This window comes from Ranitomeya variabilis, chromosome 5 (genome assembly GCF_051348905.1).
Source record: "Ranitomeya variabilis isolate aRanVar5 chromosome 5, aRanVar5.hap1, whole genome shotgun sequence".
Classification (NCBI taxonomy): Eukaryota; Metazoa; Chordata; class Amphibia; order Anura; family Dendrobatidae; genus Ranitomeya; species Ranitomeya variabilis.
The window spans coordinates 150,867,840-150,882,128 of NC_135236.1; the positions used below are offsets into that span (position 1 = coordinate 150,867,840).

Here is a 14,289-nt window from a genome sequence, read left to right on the forward strand (position 1 = left end):
AAGTCTATTGGTGTGAGAAAAAAATCGGACACCACACTAACCATCAGTGTAGCTTGCGAGAAATGCACAACCATTTTCCTCATTTCAGCCATTGAGCCATAAAATTCAATGGGGTAAAGCAATGAGAAATGTAAAGCCATACGCGTATCATACGGATGTTATACGGATACATAGGTGCGAGACAATCGCATCATCACATTGCAAACACATTACACATGGATGACCATACGGAGAACACTCATGCGACTCTCAGCAGGGAGACCCAGACCGATTTTCCATACGTTTAGTGTCACCCCGGCCTTATACTGATGTCTGGACCTTACATGACATGTACTTTATTTTTTTATTTTGTTACGCTTATTTCCTCATAAATTACAAGCTTGAGCATGTGTTACTCTGTAATGTCTCATCTTGTTTGTATAAGTACACTCTGAATTGAAAAGTGCTGCAGAATATGTTGGCGCTATAGAAATAAAAATTATTATTAATAATGATGTGCAGCTGATATTAAGGCAAGATAAAAAGTGCTTGTTTGACGAAGAATGAGATGTCTTACTTTGCGTTCTTTAAATTTATTTATTGATGAATCCATCCATGGCTAACAACGTATATGGTTCCAGATCCTACAAAACCAAAATGAGGTCCACTCTGCAGTTCTTGTGTCAGGAATTATTAGAATATTTTTACACGTAATACTTAGCAGAACAGAACATTTCCTGATGCTCTTTATGAGGTGGAATACGTGGTTAGCTTGTAACATGCACCTGAAAACACTTCTGATGACACCTTTCTTCTTGTTTTGTTTTTCAGGAATTAAGACATATTTCCATTGCGCTCATAATGATGCAAGAACTGTGTTAACAAAACAGATGAAATCCTGAGAGTAAACGAGCGTCTTGTTGCCATTTCTTTGAAAAGTTGTGAAATTTCTATTAGCAAAAGCATTTTAAAGCTGTTGCTCCACTGACGAGAGAGTCTTTTGGCCTAGGAGATTCTGCAGAAGATACGATGCCAGTGCCTTTGCTTTACTTTCGTAGAAACATTGACAGTATTGACCACAAATAACCTTGGATCACACATATCACAACACACCTCTTTCTACCCATCTTTACAATAAAATGACAGACAGAACCAGATCATTGACGTAACTAGCCATGTTCAATGACCATTGAAGACAAAAAAAGCAGAACGTATTACAGAATTTTACAAAGTCAATATTGTTAATGACATTATCTATCATTTATACTTCATTTGGCTACACGGGACCCCAAACACGGAACACTTGGACTGGTTTAGGTATCAGTAACGGTATTACATTTAGATCATAAGAAGGTTCAACTCCTAAACGACCCTGAAGTTTAACTACCAGAATAATGTATTCTAAGAAAAATACTCAGACCTCACAGGACTATTGGCGGTCACCCAGCTTTTAAAGAACAATATGACAATTACAGTAGAATGTGCTATTTCCTGACTGGTGAACATCATCCTTTTTTGTACACTTTTAAATACAGTTATATATGCATTATATAAAGTCTGTACAATGTCTACCCCAAATGCAAACAATGTCATTGCACAACTATTTTTTTAATACAAACTGTTGAATTGTAGTTATAGGCACAAATCAGCACTTGCTGAAAGCAGTACTAGAAACATCTGAGGCTCATATTTCTTTGCACGGACTTGAATGATTATCTCAGAACATTATTAGCACTGTATATCTAATAAACAGCAGTATCAATGCTGCAGTTTGCCTACACTTGCTAGAAGCAAGTGACATTTTCTCGGTCCAGAAAAACCATCAAAGTGTTTCAAAAAATTTTAGAAGGAAGAAGTAAATAATAATTACAGACAATCTTCATGTATATTGATAGCACCATATTCATCCTCCTATAAGATTGGGTTTGCGTTGTGTTACTAGTACTACTTTTTCACTGTAAGAAGGCAAATATCAGCGCAAACTGTGCGCTCCACCATTCTGTGACACACATTTTGAGCTAGAAGTGTCTAGTTGTCCTACACACTTGAGCTCACTGAAGGATCATTCCCTTCTGTATTCATACTTAAAGCCAACAATACTTTTACAACTCAATAAAATCTTGACAATTGTCACTGAAGCCCTCCTATCATTGTCCAACTGCTTTTGTATTTTGCGAAGAAAGCACTGCATAAGATGCTATGTTGCTGATTCGCATTTACCCACTGTAAGTTTCAGAGCTCCTTGTAAATGTAGATTTTTCAAGGCCTTAAATTCCATGGGCATTGCATGTGGTCCAGCCTGCGATGTGTATCCATATTTAAGGCTGTCATAGTAGTGGTATTTCACAGGGTTCTGGTGAAGATCTCGGGAAAATGGCCAGAAGCCGTACAAGTCAATTCTGTTACAGAAACGCGTAGCCAGTGTGTACATGAGGATTCCTGTAGTAGGTCTTTTTATATGCACTTTATTGGTCAACCAATACCTGGAAGAGACAAAAGACAATATTGTGTAACTGTTTTGTGTTCATTATACAAGACTATGCAGTCCACTACGGCATTTTATGAATAACTTACTTTAATTATTCAGACAACCATACAGTAACATTACTAAAGGGTTATTCTCAATTCAACAGTCAGGAAGTCTCTTGGACAATGAATAGGACATGGTGGTACACATACGCAGCCAATTCTCCATTCTAATGGTGCATTTCAGAGACAAGTTATGGGGACCGTGGGGATAGATGATAACTTTGTCAAGATTGTAATAAGCCTTTAGAGTAACAATATTTACCATATTTTTCTATCTATAAGACGCACTTTTTACCCCCAAATATGTGGAGGAAAATGGGGGGTGCGTCTTATAGTCCGGATGTACCTGCTCTGGCTGTGGTGGGGAGGTGGTGGAGTGGCACATGTGAAGCAGTAGGTCACAGGAGGCAGAAGCTGGTTGCTGCGGCTAACTCCTGTCTCATCTGCTAAAGAGAAATGAATAGTCACTGCTCCCCCTCTTTGGCATGGAGGTGAATGAATATTAATTTCTCTTTAATAGCATCCTGCTGTGCATGCTCCCATCGCCGTCCTGGTATGCATGGCCCCATCCTTATCCTGGCATGATTGGTCCCCATCCCCGTTCCTGGTATGCATGGCCCCATTCTTATCCTGGTATGATGGGCCCCATCCTCATACTGGCATGCATGACCCCATCCTTATCCTGGAATGATTGGTTGGCCCCCATCTCCATCCTGGTATGCATGGCCCCATCAGAAGAACATAAAAAACCCCATTACACTTACCTTCCTGCGCTCCCTCGCAGCATCTTGTTCCAATGCCAGCAGCTGCTTTATTCTTGTAAGCACCGCATAGCAGGGATACCATGTGCTGCTTACAAGCTGATGGAATACTTACTGCTCTGCACGACGGGACTATGTGTGTGGAGGGCAGTGAGTATTCATTGCTCTTTAGTAGCATGCACGTGTCCCCGCTACGTGGAATGGAGTGAATATTAATTCATGAAAGCCCGGCAGCTGCAGGTAGCAAATGCTTGAGGCTGACAATGTGCTCGCTACTAAAGAGCAATGAATGCTCACTGCCCTCCATGCACACAATCCTAGCGTGCAGAGCTGTGAGTATTCTGAAAGCTGTCCATGGCTTGTAAGGTAAGCAGTGCATGATGTCACTACCATGCGCTGCTTATAAGCATAAAGCAGCTGCTGGCATCAGAACAAGACACTGTGAGGGAGCGCGGGAAGGTAAGTGCAATGTTTTAATGTTTTTCTGATGGGGCCCTGCATATCAGGATGGGGATGGAGGCTAGTCATACCAAGATAAGGATGGGACCATGCATCCCAGAACTGGGTTGGGGGTCAATCATACCAGGATAAGGATGGGGCCATGCATGCCAGGATGGGGATGGAGGCCATGCATACCAGGATGGGGATGGAGGCCAAAAATACCAGGATAAGGATGGGGCCCTGCATACCAGGATGGGAATGGGGGCCAATCATACCAGGATAAGGATGGGGCCATGATGAGGGGGACCATTCCTACCAGAAAAAGGGATAAGGGAGCCATGCCTACCAGGCTAGTGATGAAGAGGCCAAGCATACCAGGATGGGGATGAGAGGGGCCATGCATACCAAGATAATATCATCTATCTATTTTTGTAGCTTTGCCTGCATCTTTCCTTAATTATTCTTCTTTAATGTGTGCACCTCATTGCCATCTGCACACCAGGATAGGGATGAGGGTGCCATGCATAAAAGGGTAGGGATGAGGGGGCTATGCATTCCAGGACAGAAATGAGGGAGTCATGCATACCAGGGTAGGGATGAGGGGGCCATGTATACAGGACAGAGATTAGAGGGCCATGCATACCAGGATGAGGATGAGGGACCATATATACCAGGATAGGGGATATTAAGTACAGAATTGACCACATGTTTTGCTTCAAAATTTTTTTCTAATTTCCTCCTCTAAAACCTAGGTGCGTCTTATGATCCAGTGCATCTTATAGTCCGAAAAATACAATATTTATTGTACTCGCTTATTTAGCGCCATTAATTTCACAGTGCAACTAAAATAACAATACTTGATGAATACGCTAAATGTGAAGTCCCAGGCATCATATACTGGTAAGTTTGCTGCAACAACTCCCACTTGCCTCCATCATAGTATAGGGATGATTCTCTTTATTGTTACTATACAAAAATTGTACTTTATTCATCAAAATCTAAAAAGTATTTGTTTTGCTATAGTCTTGTGGATGAACAATTGCTAATTGAACTGTCCGTGAATGCTGCTTAGTAAACCTAATGAAAAACTGTATCTACAGTTATTGTGAAGTATATACTGCAAAGTCAGTCATAATATTAAGTCGAAAACAAAAAAGATTAAACATATCATTGAAGTATAATATTCTCTTAAGGAAGCCCTCATCCCATCAAATTTTTTATCCTCTTAATATATTGCAATCATCATATTATATGGCACTGTGCACTTACAAATGCTCATTTTGCCCTTCTACCCAGTTAATTCTTCACTTTTCCATTAGGTATATGACATCATGTGATTAATAACTGACTAGTTAAATCCATCTAAGCTCTATGTAGATGCAGGAGGTCTATTTTCCCTGCATGATTCATCAATAGGCTAGGTGAAAACAACGTGTATTCTCTAATCTGAGAGAATGAGGTCAATTATGAAAACCACCCTCTGATGAGTGCATGATCACAATGTGAGCATAATGTAATCTGATTCTCTCAGATGAGGAGAAAATAGAGAAGATCATGTCTCCATTTTCTCCATTCTGTCAGTCTGTGGAAATTAGACTGTACTCAGATGCCATCCAAGTGCATTCTGATGATTTCCATGGATTCGCTAAGTTCCATGACCGAGTTTGATTAAAATATCGGATCAAACTTGGGCATGCAGTGTTTTCTTCCTGGGATCGAGGACATATCCATGGCCCCATAGAATAACATTGATCCAGTGTGATCCAATGTTTTGCCTGATCGCACTCAGACCGAAAATACAGCCATGTGCACAAACCATTAGCATTACAGTGCTACATCACTGCAAAGTCCCTGGCAGCCCAGCTCCACCCCCTCTTTAACTCCTGACCCAGCTGCTCTGCATCTTTCCCCTGCCAGGGACTTTTCCATTATGTAGTATTGTAGTTCTAATGATGACTCATGCCGGAAAAAGAAAGTTCCTCTTTTTACTTAGAGCTTAGAAGGATTCAGCCAGTCTGTTTTTAATCACGCAATGTCATAGACTTAATGAAAACCAGTAGAATTAATTTGGTAGAAGGGAAAAATGAGCAATTGTAAGTGCATAGTGCTATATAAAATGATGATTGCAATACAGTGGGTACGGAAAGTATTATAATTTATTATTATTATTATTCATTTTTATAGCGCCATTTATTCCATGGCGCTTTACACGTGGAAGGGCAATTATAGACAAGTACAATAAACATGAGCAAAACAAGGCACACACAAGTACAGAGGGAGAGAGGACCCTGCCCACGAGGGCTCACAGTCTACAGGGGATGGGAGGGGATACACTAGGAGAGGGTAGAGATAGTTGTGCGGCGGTTCAGCAGACTAAGGATCACTGCTGCTTGTAGGCTTGTCGGAAGAGGTGGGTCTTCAATTTCTTTTTGAAGGTTTCAGTGGTAGGCGAGAGTCTGATGTGTTGGGGTAGAGATTTACAGAGTACAGAGTATGGGGGAAGCACAGGATTAGTCTTGTATGCGGTTGTGGAAAGAAGAGATAAGAGGGGAGTTGAGAAGGAGATCTTGAGAGGATCAAAGTTTGCGTGTGGGTAAGTACTGGGAGACCATGTCACATGTATGGGAGAGACACGTTGTGGATGGCTTTGAACTGGAGCCTCTGAAGGGTTTTGAACTAGAGCCTCTGGACAATAGGAAGCCAGTGAAGGGCTTGGCAGAGAGGGGAGGCTGGGGAATGACGGGAAGACAGGTGGATTAATCAGGCAGCAGAGTATAGGATGGATTGGAGAGCTGCCAGAGTGCTAGAGGGGAAGCGAGAGAGTAGGAGGTTGCAGTAGGCAAGGAGGGAGATGATAAGGGCGTGCACTAGTGTTTTTCTGGTTTCATGGTCAAGGAATGCATGGATCCGGGAAATATTTTTGATTTGAGTTGGCAGGAGGAGGCAAGGGCTTGGATATGTGGCTTGAAAGAGAGGGTAGAGTCGAGGGTCACCCCAAGGCACCAAGCATGTGGGACTAGGAAAAGTGAGCAGCCATTGACTTTGATGGATAGGTGTTATGGTTTCCAATGGCAAGGAAACATCAGAAGCATAGAATAAACGGACAAGCTCTCGGGTGATGGAAACTAGAGCTGACCGCGATGCTAAACCTACACACCACACTAGAAGTAGCCAGGGGGCATTCCTGCGTTGTCTCTAGATGCCGCGCGCCAGCCGGAGAACTAACTACCCCTGGTAGAAGAAAACACAGTCCTGGCTTGCCTCCAGAGAATGTCCCCACAGGAGATAGCAGCCCTCCACATATAATAACGGTGAGAGCAGATGAAAAGACACACGTAGTATGAAAGCAGATTTAGCACAGAGAGGCCCGCTAACTAAATAGCAGAAAAATACAACAGAGGACTTCGCGGTCAGCTGCAAAACCCTTCAAAACACCATCCTGAAATTACCTTAACTCATGTGACAACTTATGCCACTGGAGTGGTAATTTCAGCCCAACAAGAGCTTCCAGCTGCAGAGATTCACATAAGTGCAAACTGGACAAAACATACAAAAATAGACTTAAGGACTAAAGTGTCCAACTTAGCTGAGCAGAAAACTGGGAGCAGGAACATGCAACAGAATCACTCTGGATACATTGATGGCCAGCATTAGAATGACTGAGGAGCAAGGTTAAATAGGATACTCCCACATCCTGATAGGAACAGGTGAACTGAAGGCAAAGCTTGCAGGACACCAGTACCACAAGAGACCACCGGGGGAGCCCACGAACCGAATCACAACAGTACCCCCCCCTTAAGGAGGGGGCACCGAACCCTCACAAGAACCACCAGGGCGATCTGGATGAGCCCTATGAAAGGCACGGACCAAATCAGAAGCATGAACATCAGAAGCTGTAACCCAAGAATTATCCTCTTGACCGTAGCCCTTCCATTTCACCAGATATTGAAGTCTCCGTCTGGAAACACGGGAGTCCAAGATTTTCTCCACCACGTACTCCAATTCACCCTCAACCAGCACAGGAGCAGGAGGCTCAACAGAAGGCACAAGTGGTACCTCATACCTCCGCAATAATGACCGATGGAAGACATTATGGATAGCAAAGGATGCTGGGAGGTCCAAACGAAAAGACACAGGGTTAAGAATTTCCAAAATCTTATAAGGACCGATGAACCGAGGCTTAAACTTAGGAGAAGAGACCCTCATAGGGACAAAACGGGAGGACAACCACACCAAGTCCCCAACACGAAGACGAGGACCAACACGACGATGGCGATTAGCAAAACGTTGAGTCTTCTCCTGGGACAACTCCAAATTGTCCACCACCTGCCCCCAAATACGATGCAACCTATCCACCATGGTATCCACTCCAGGACAATCCGAAGACTCCACCTGACCAGATGAAAAACGAGGATGGAACCCTGAATTGCAAAAGAAAGGGGAGACCAAAGTGGCAGAACTGGCCCGATTATTAAGGGCAAACTCAGCCAACGGCAAAAAGGAGACCCAGTCATCCTGATCAGCAGACACGAAACACCTCAAATAAGTCTCCAAGGTCTGATTAGTACGTTCCGTCTGGCCATTTGTCTGGGGATGAAATGCAGACGAAAAAGACAAATCAATGCCCATCCTGGCACAAAACGCCCGCCAAAATCTGGACACAAACTGGGATCCCCTGTCGGAAACGATATTCTCCGGAATACCATGCAGCCGAACCACATTCTGAAAAAACAGGGGCACCAACTCAGATGAGGAAGGCAGCTTGGGCAAGGGCACCAAATGAACCATCTTAGAAAAGCGGTCACACACCACCCAAATGACAGACATCTTCTGAGAAACAGGGAGATCAGAAATAAAATCCATAGAGATGTGTGTCCAAGGCCTCTTAGGAACAGGCAAGGGCAACAACAACCCACTAGCCCGAGAACAACAAGGCTTGGCCCGAGCACAAACATCGCAAGACTGCACAAAAGTACGCACGTCCCGAGACAGGGAAGGCCACCAGAAGGACCTAGCCACCAAATCTCTGGTACCAAAAATTCCCGGATGACCTGCCAACGCAGAAGAATGAACCTCCGAGATGACTCTATTGGTCCACTCATCCGGCACAAACAATCTACCAGGCGGACAACGATCAGGCCGATCCGCCTGAAACTCTTGTAAAGCACGTCGCAGGTCTGGGAAGACAGCAGACAATATCACCCCATCCTTAAGTATACCCGTAGGTTTAGAATCACCAGGGGAATCAGGTTCAAAACTCCTAGAAAGGGCATCCGCCTTCACATTCTTAGTACCTGGCAGATACGAAACCACAAAATTAAACCGGGAGAAAAACAACGACCAGCGCGCCTGTCTAGGATTCAGACGTCTGGCCGACTCAAGATAAATCAAATTTTTGTGATCAGTCAAGACCACCACCTGATGTTTAGCACCCTCAAGCCAATGACGCCACTCCTCGAATGCCCACTTCATCGCCAAAAGCTCCCGATTACCGACGTCATAATTTCGCTCGGCGGGCGAAAATTTTCGAGAAAAGAACGCACAAGGTCTCATCACTGAACAATCTGAACTTTTCTGCGACAAAACCGCCCCCGCTCCGATCTCGGAAGCATCAACTTCCACCTGAAAAGGAAGAGAAACATCAGGCTGGCACAACACCGGAGCAGAAGAAAAACGGCGCTTAAGCTCCCGAAAGGCCTCCACAGCAGCAGGAGACCAATCTGCAACATCAGCACCCTTTTTAGTCAAATCAGTCAAAGGCCTGACAACGCTAGAAAAACCAGTTATGAATCGACGATAAAAGTTAGCAAAGCCCAAAAATTTCTGAAGGCCCTTAAGAGAAGTCGGTTGCGTCCAGTCACAAATAGCCCGAACCTTCACAGGATCCATCTCAATAGAAGAGGGGGAAAAAATGTACCCCAAAAAAGAAATCTTCTGAACCCCAAAAACACACTTTGAACCTTTAACAAACAGAGAATTGGTCCGCAAAACCTGAAAAACCCTCCTAACTTGTTGAACATGAGATTCCCAGTCATCCGAAAAAATCAAGATATCGTCCAAAAACACAATCATAAATTTATCCAGATATTCACGGAAAATATTGTGCATAAAAGACTGAAAGACCGAAGGGGCATTTGACAGACCAAAAGGCATCACCAAATACTCAAAATGGCCCTCGGGCGTATTAAATGCGGTTTTCCACTCATCCCCCTGCTTAATTCGCACCAAATTATACGCACCGCGAAGATCAATCTTAGAGAACCACTTCGCCCCCTCAACGCGAGCAAATAAATCTGTCAGCAATGGCAAAGGATATTGATACTTGACTGTGATCTTATTCAAGAGTCTATAATCAATACAAGGTCTCAAAGAACCATCACTTTTAGCTACGAAAAAGAACCCCGCTCCAAGAGGAGACGAAGAAGGACGAATATGTCCCTTTTCCAAGGACTCCCTAATATACTCTCGCATGGCAGCATGTTCAGGTACAGACAGATTGAATAGACGACCCTTAGGAAATTTACTGCCAGGGATCAAATCTATGGCGCAATCGCAATCTCTGTGAGGAGGAAGAGAATTAAGAGTAGATTCCTCAAAAACCTCACGATAATCAGACAAAAACTCAGGAATTTCAGAGGGAATAGATGAAGCAATGGAGACCAAAGGTGTGTCCCCATGATTTCCCTGACATCCCCAGCTTAGTACAGACATTGTTTTCCAGTCAAGGACTGGGTTATGAGTTTGCAACCATGGCAATCCCAGCACCAACACATCATGTAGATTATACAGTACAAGGAAGCGAATCACCTCTTGATGGTCTGGAGTCATACGCATAGTCACTTGTGTCCAGTATTGTGGTTTATTACTAGCCAATGGTGTAGAATCAATACCCTTTAAAGGTATAGGAACTTCCAGAGGCTCTAGATCAAACCCACAGCGCCTGGCAAAGGACCAATCCATAAGACTCAAAGCGGCGCCAGAATCCACATACGCATCCGCAACAATAGAAGATAACGAACAAATTAGAGTTACAGACAAAATAAACTTGGACTGCAAAGTGCCAATAGCAGAGGATTTATCAACTTTCTTTGTTCGTTTAGAGCATGCTGATATAACATGAGTAGAATTTCCACAATAGAAGCACAAATGATTTTTGCGCCTGTAAATCTGTCGTTCGCTTCTGGACAGAAAACTATCACATTGCATACTCTGTGGTGCCTCTTCAGAAGACACCGCCAACTGGTGCACAGGTTTGCGTTCCCGTAAACGCCGATCAATCTGAATTGCCATTGTCATGGACTCATTCAGACCAGTAGGCGCAGGAAACCCCACCATGACGTCTTTTACAGCATCAGAGAGACCTTCTCTGAAAATTGCCGCCAGAGCGCACTCATTCCACTGAGTAAGCACAGACCATTTTCGAAATTTTTGGCAATATATTTCGGCTTCATCTTGCCCCTGAGAGAGGGCTATTAGGGCTTTCTCAGCCTGAATCTCCAAATTTGGTTCCTCATAAAGCAACCCCAAAGCCAGAAAAAACGCATCCACATTGAGCAACGCAGGATCCCCTGGTGCCAATGAAAATGCTCAATTTTGGGGGTCACCCCGCAGTAAAGAAATAACAATTTTTACTTGCTGGGCAGGATCTCCAGCAGAATGAGATCTCAGCGAAAGAAACAATTTACAATTGTATTTAAAATTTAGAAAACAAGATCGATCTCCAGAAAAAAACTCCGGTATAGGAATTTTAGGTTCAGACCGAGGAGCATGTAACAAAAAATCTTGTATATTCTGAACTTTAGAGGCAAGATTATTCAAATTGGTAGCCAGACTCTGGGGATCCATATTTCAACAGATAAAGTCTGAGCCATTCAGGGGTTAAGAGGAGAGGAAAACAGGAGACTGCAATTAGAGCTGGAGTGCAACTTCAGAGGAAGGAAAAAAAAAAAAAAAAAAGGTTTCACACAGTTCCTTTTCTCTCCTGCTTCAGCCTATAGATTAAACATTTGGGCTGGCCATACTGTTATGGTTTCCAATGGCAAGGAAACATCAGCAGCATAGAATAAACGGACAAGCTCTCGGGTGATGGAAACTAGAGCTGACCGCGATGCTAAACCTACACACCACACTAGAAGTAGCCAGGGGGCATTCCTGCGTTGTCTCTAGATGCCGCGCGCCAGCCGGAGAACTAACTACCCCTGGTAGAAGAAAACACAGTCCTGGCTTGCCTCCAGAGAATGTCCCCACAGGAGATAGCAGCCCCCCACATATAATAACGGTGAGAGCAGATGAAAAGACACACGTAGTATGAAAGCAGATTTAGCACAGAGAGGCCCGCTAACTAAATAGCAGAAAGATACAACAGAGGACTTCGCGGTCAGCTGCAAAACCCTTCAAAACACCATCCTGAAATTACCTTAACTCATGTGACAACTCATGCCACTGGAGTGGTAATTTCAGCCCAACAAGAGCTTCCAGCTGCAGAGATTCACATAAGTGCAAACTGGACAAAACATACAAAAATAGACTTAAGGACTAAAGTGTCCAACTTAGCTGAGCAGAAAACTGGGAGCAGGAACATGCAACAGAATCACTCTACATCACTACATTGATGGCCAGCATTAGAATGACTGAGGAGCAAGGTTAAATAGGATACTCCCACATCCTGATAGGAACAGGTGAACTGAAGGCAAAGCTTGCAGGACACCAGTACCACAAGAGACCACCGGGGGAGCCCATGAACCGAATCACAACAGATAGGTCTCGCGGAGGGGCAGAGTGAGATAGGGGAAAGATGATGAAATCTGTTTTGTCCATGTTCAGTTTTAGAAAGCGAGCAGAAAAGAAAGCTGACATAGCAGACCGACATTGTGGGATTGTGGTCAGTAAGGAAGTGAGGTCAGGTCCAGAGAGGTAGATCTGCATGTCATCAGCGTAGAGATGATACTGTAAACCATGGGATTCTATGGGCTGTCCCAGGCCAAAGGTGTAGATGGAGAAGAGCAGGGGCCCTAGGACTGAGCCTTGGGGAACACCAACAGACAGGGGGCGAGGTGAGGAGGTGGTGTGGGAGAGGGAGACACTGAATGTTCGGTGTGTTAGATATGACGAGATCCAGGATAGGGCCAAGTCTGTGATGCCAAGAGATGAGAGAATCTGTAGCAGGAGGGAATGGTCGACAGTGTCAAAGGTAGAAGACAGGTGCAGAAGAAGGAGGACAAAGTAGTGTCGCTTGCTCTCGGTGGTTAGTTGGTCATTGGTGACTTTAGTTAGGGCAGTGTCAGTTGACTGATGCGGTCGGAAACCAGATTGTAAGCGGCCAAAGAGGGAGCAGGAAGAGAGGTGGGAGGACAATTCAAGATGAACATGCTGTTCCAGTAGTTTTGAGGCATAAGTGAGAAGAGATATCGGGCGATAGCAAGATTCAGAAGATGGGTCGAGGGAGGGCTTTTTGAGGAAGGGTGTGATCGAGGCATGCTTGAAAGATGAGGGGAAGACACCATTTGTAAGTGAGAGGTTGAAAAGGTGTGTTAGGGTTGGGATGAAGACTGTGGTGAGGTTAGGGATGAGGTGGGATGGGAGTGGGTCAAGCGTGCAAGTGGTGAGGTGTGATCTTGACAGGAGGGTGGAGAGCTGATCTTCTGTCATGGTGGAGGAACAGGGCTGAGAAGCGAAGAGGGGCATTGGGGGCTGTGGGCCAAAGCTTTCTCTGATCGTATCAATCTTCTGCTTAAAGAAGGAAGCAAAGTCTCCTGCAGAAATAAGAGGAGAGGGAGGAGGTGCTGGGGACAGAGTAGAGAATTGAAAGTGTTGAAAAGCTGTTTAGGGTTGTGAGGCAGGGAGGATATGAGAGATGAGAAGTTTGTTTTGCGGCAGTGAGTGTGGACTTGAAGCTGGTGAGGGACTGCTTGTATGCGATGAAGTGCTAGGCAGAGTGGGATCTCTTCCATTTCCTCTCAGACCCTTTTACATTTTTCACTCTGTGTTTCATTGCAGCAATTTGGTAAATTCAAAAAAGTTCATTTTTTCCTCATTAATGTACACTCTGCACCCCATCTTGACTGAAAATAACAGAAATATAGAAATTTTTTGCAAATTTAATAAAAAAGAAAAACTGAAATATCACATGTTCATAAGTATTCAGACCCTTTGCTCAGACACTCATATTTAAGTCACATGCTGTCCATTTCCTTGTGATCCTCCTTGAGATGGTTCTACTCCTTGAGATGGTTCTACTCCTTCATTGGAGGCCATCTGTGTTCAATTAAACTGATAGGACTTGATTTGGAAAGGCACACACCTGTCTATATAAGACCTCACAGCTCATAGTGTATGTCAGACCAAATGAGAATCATAAGGTCAAAGGAACTGGCCAAGGAGCTCAGAGACAGAATTGTGGCAAGGCACAAATCTGGCCAAGGTTACGACAGAATTTCTGCAGTACTCAAAGTTCCTAATAGCACTGTGGCCGCCATAATCCTTAAATTGAAGACGTTTGGGACCACCAGAAGTCTTCCTAGACCTGGCTATCCAGCCAAGCTGAGCAATCGTGGAAGAAGACCCTTGGTGAGAGAGGTAA

The 14,289-nt window shown here is 44.1% G+C and overlaps 1 protein-coding gene across 1 annotated transcript in view; it reads right to left on the reverse strand.

Moving 5' to 3' along the window:
- Positions 1–363: 363 nt before the first annotated feature.
- The window catches only part of ST8SIA2 (ST8 alpha-N-acetyl-neuraminide alpha-2,8-sialyltransferase 2), a 481,748-nt gene continuing 467,822 nt past the window's right edge, over positions 364–14,289 (reverse strand). The window contains exon 6 of the mRNA XM_077263426.1: positions 364–2,462. Coding sequence (XP_077119541.1) covers positions 2,177–2,462 — 286 coding nt within the window. The 3' untranslated portion in view covers positions 364–2,176. The remainder of the gene's footprint in view (positions 2,463–14,289) is intronic.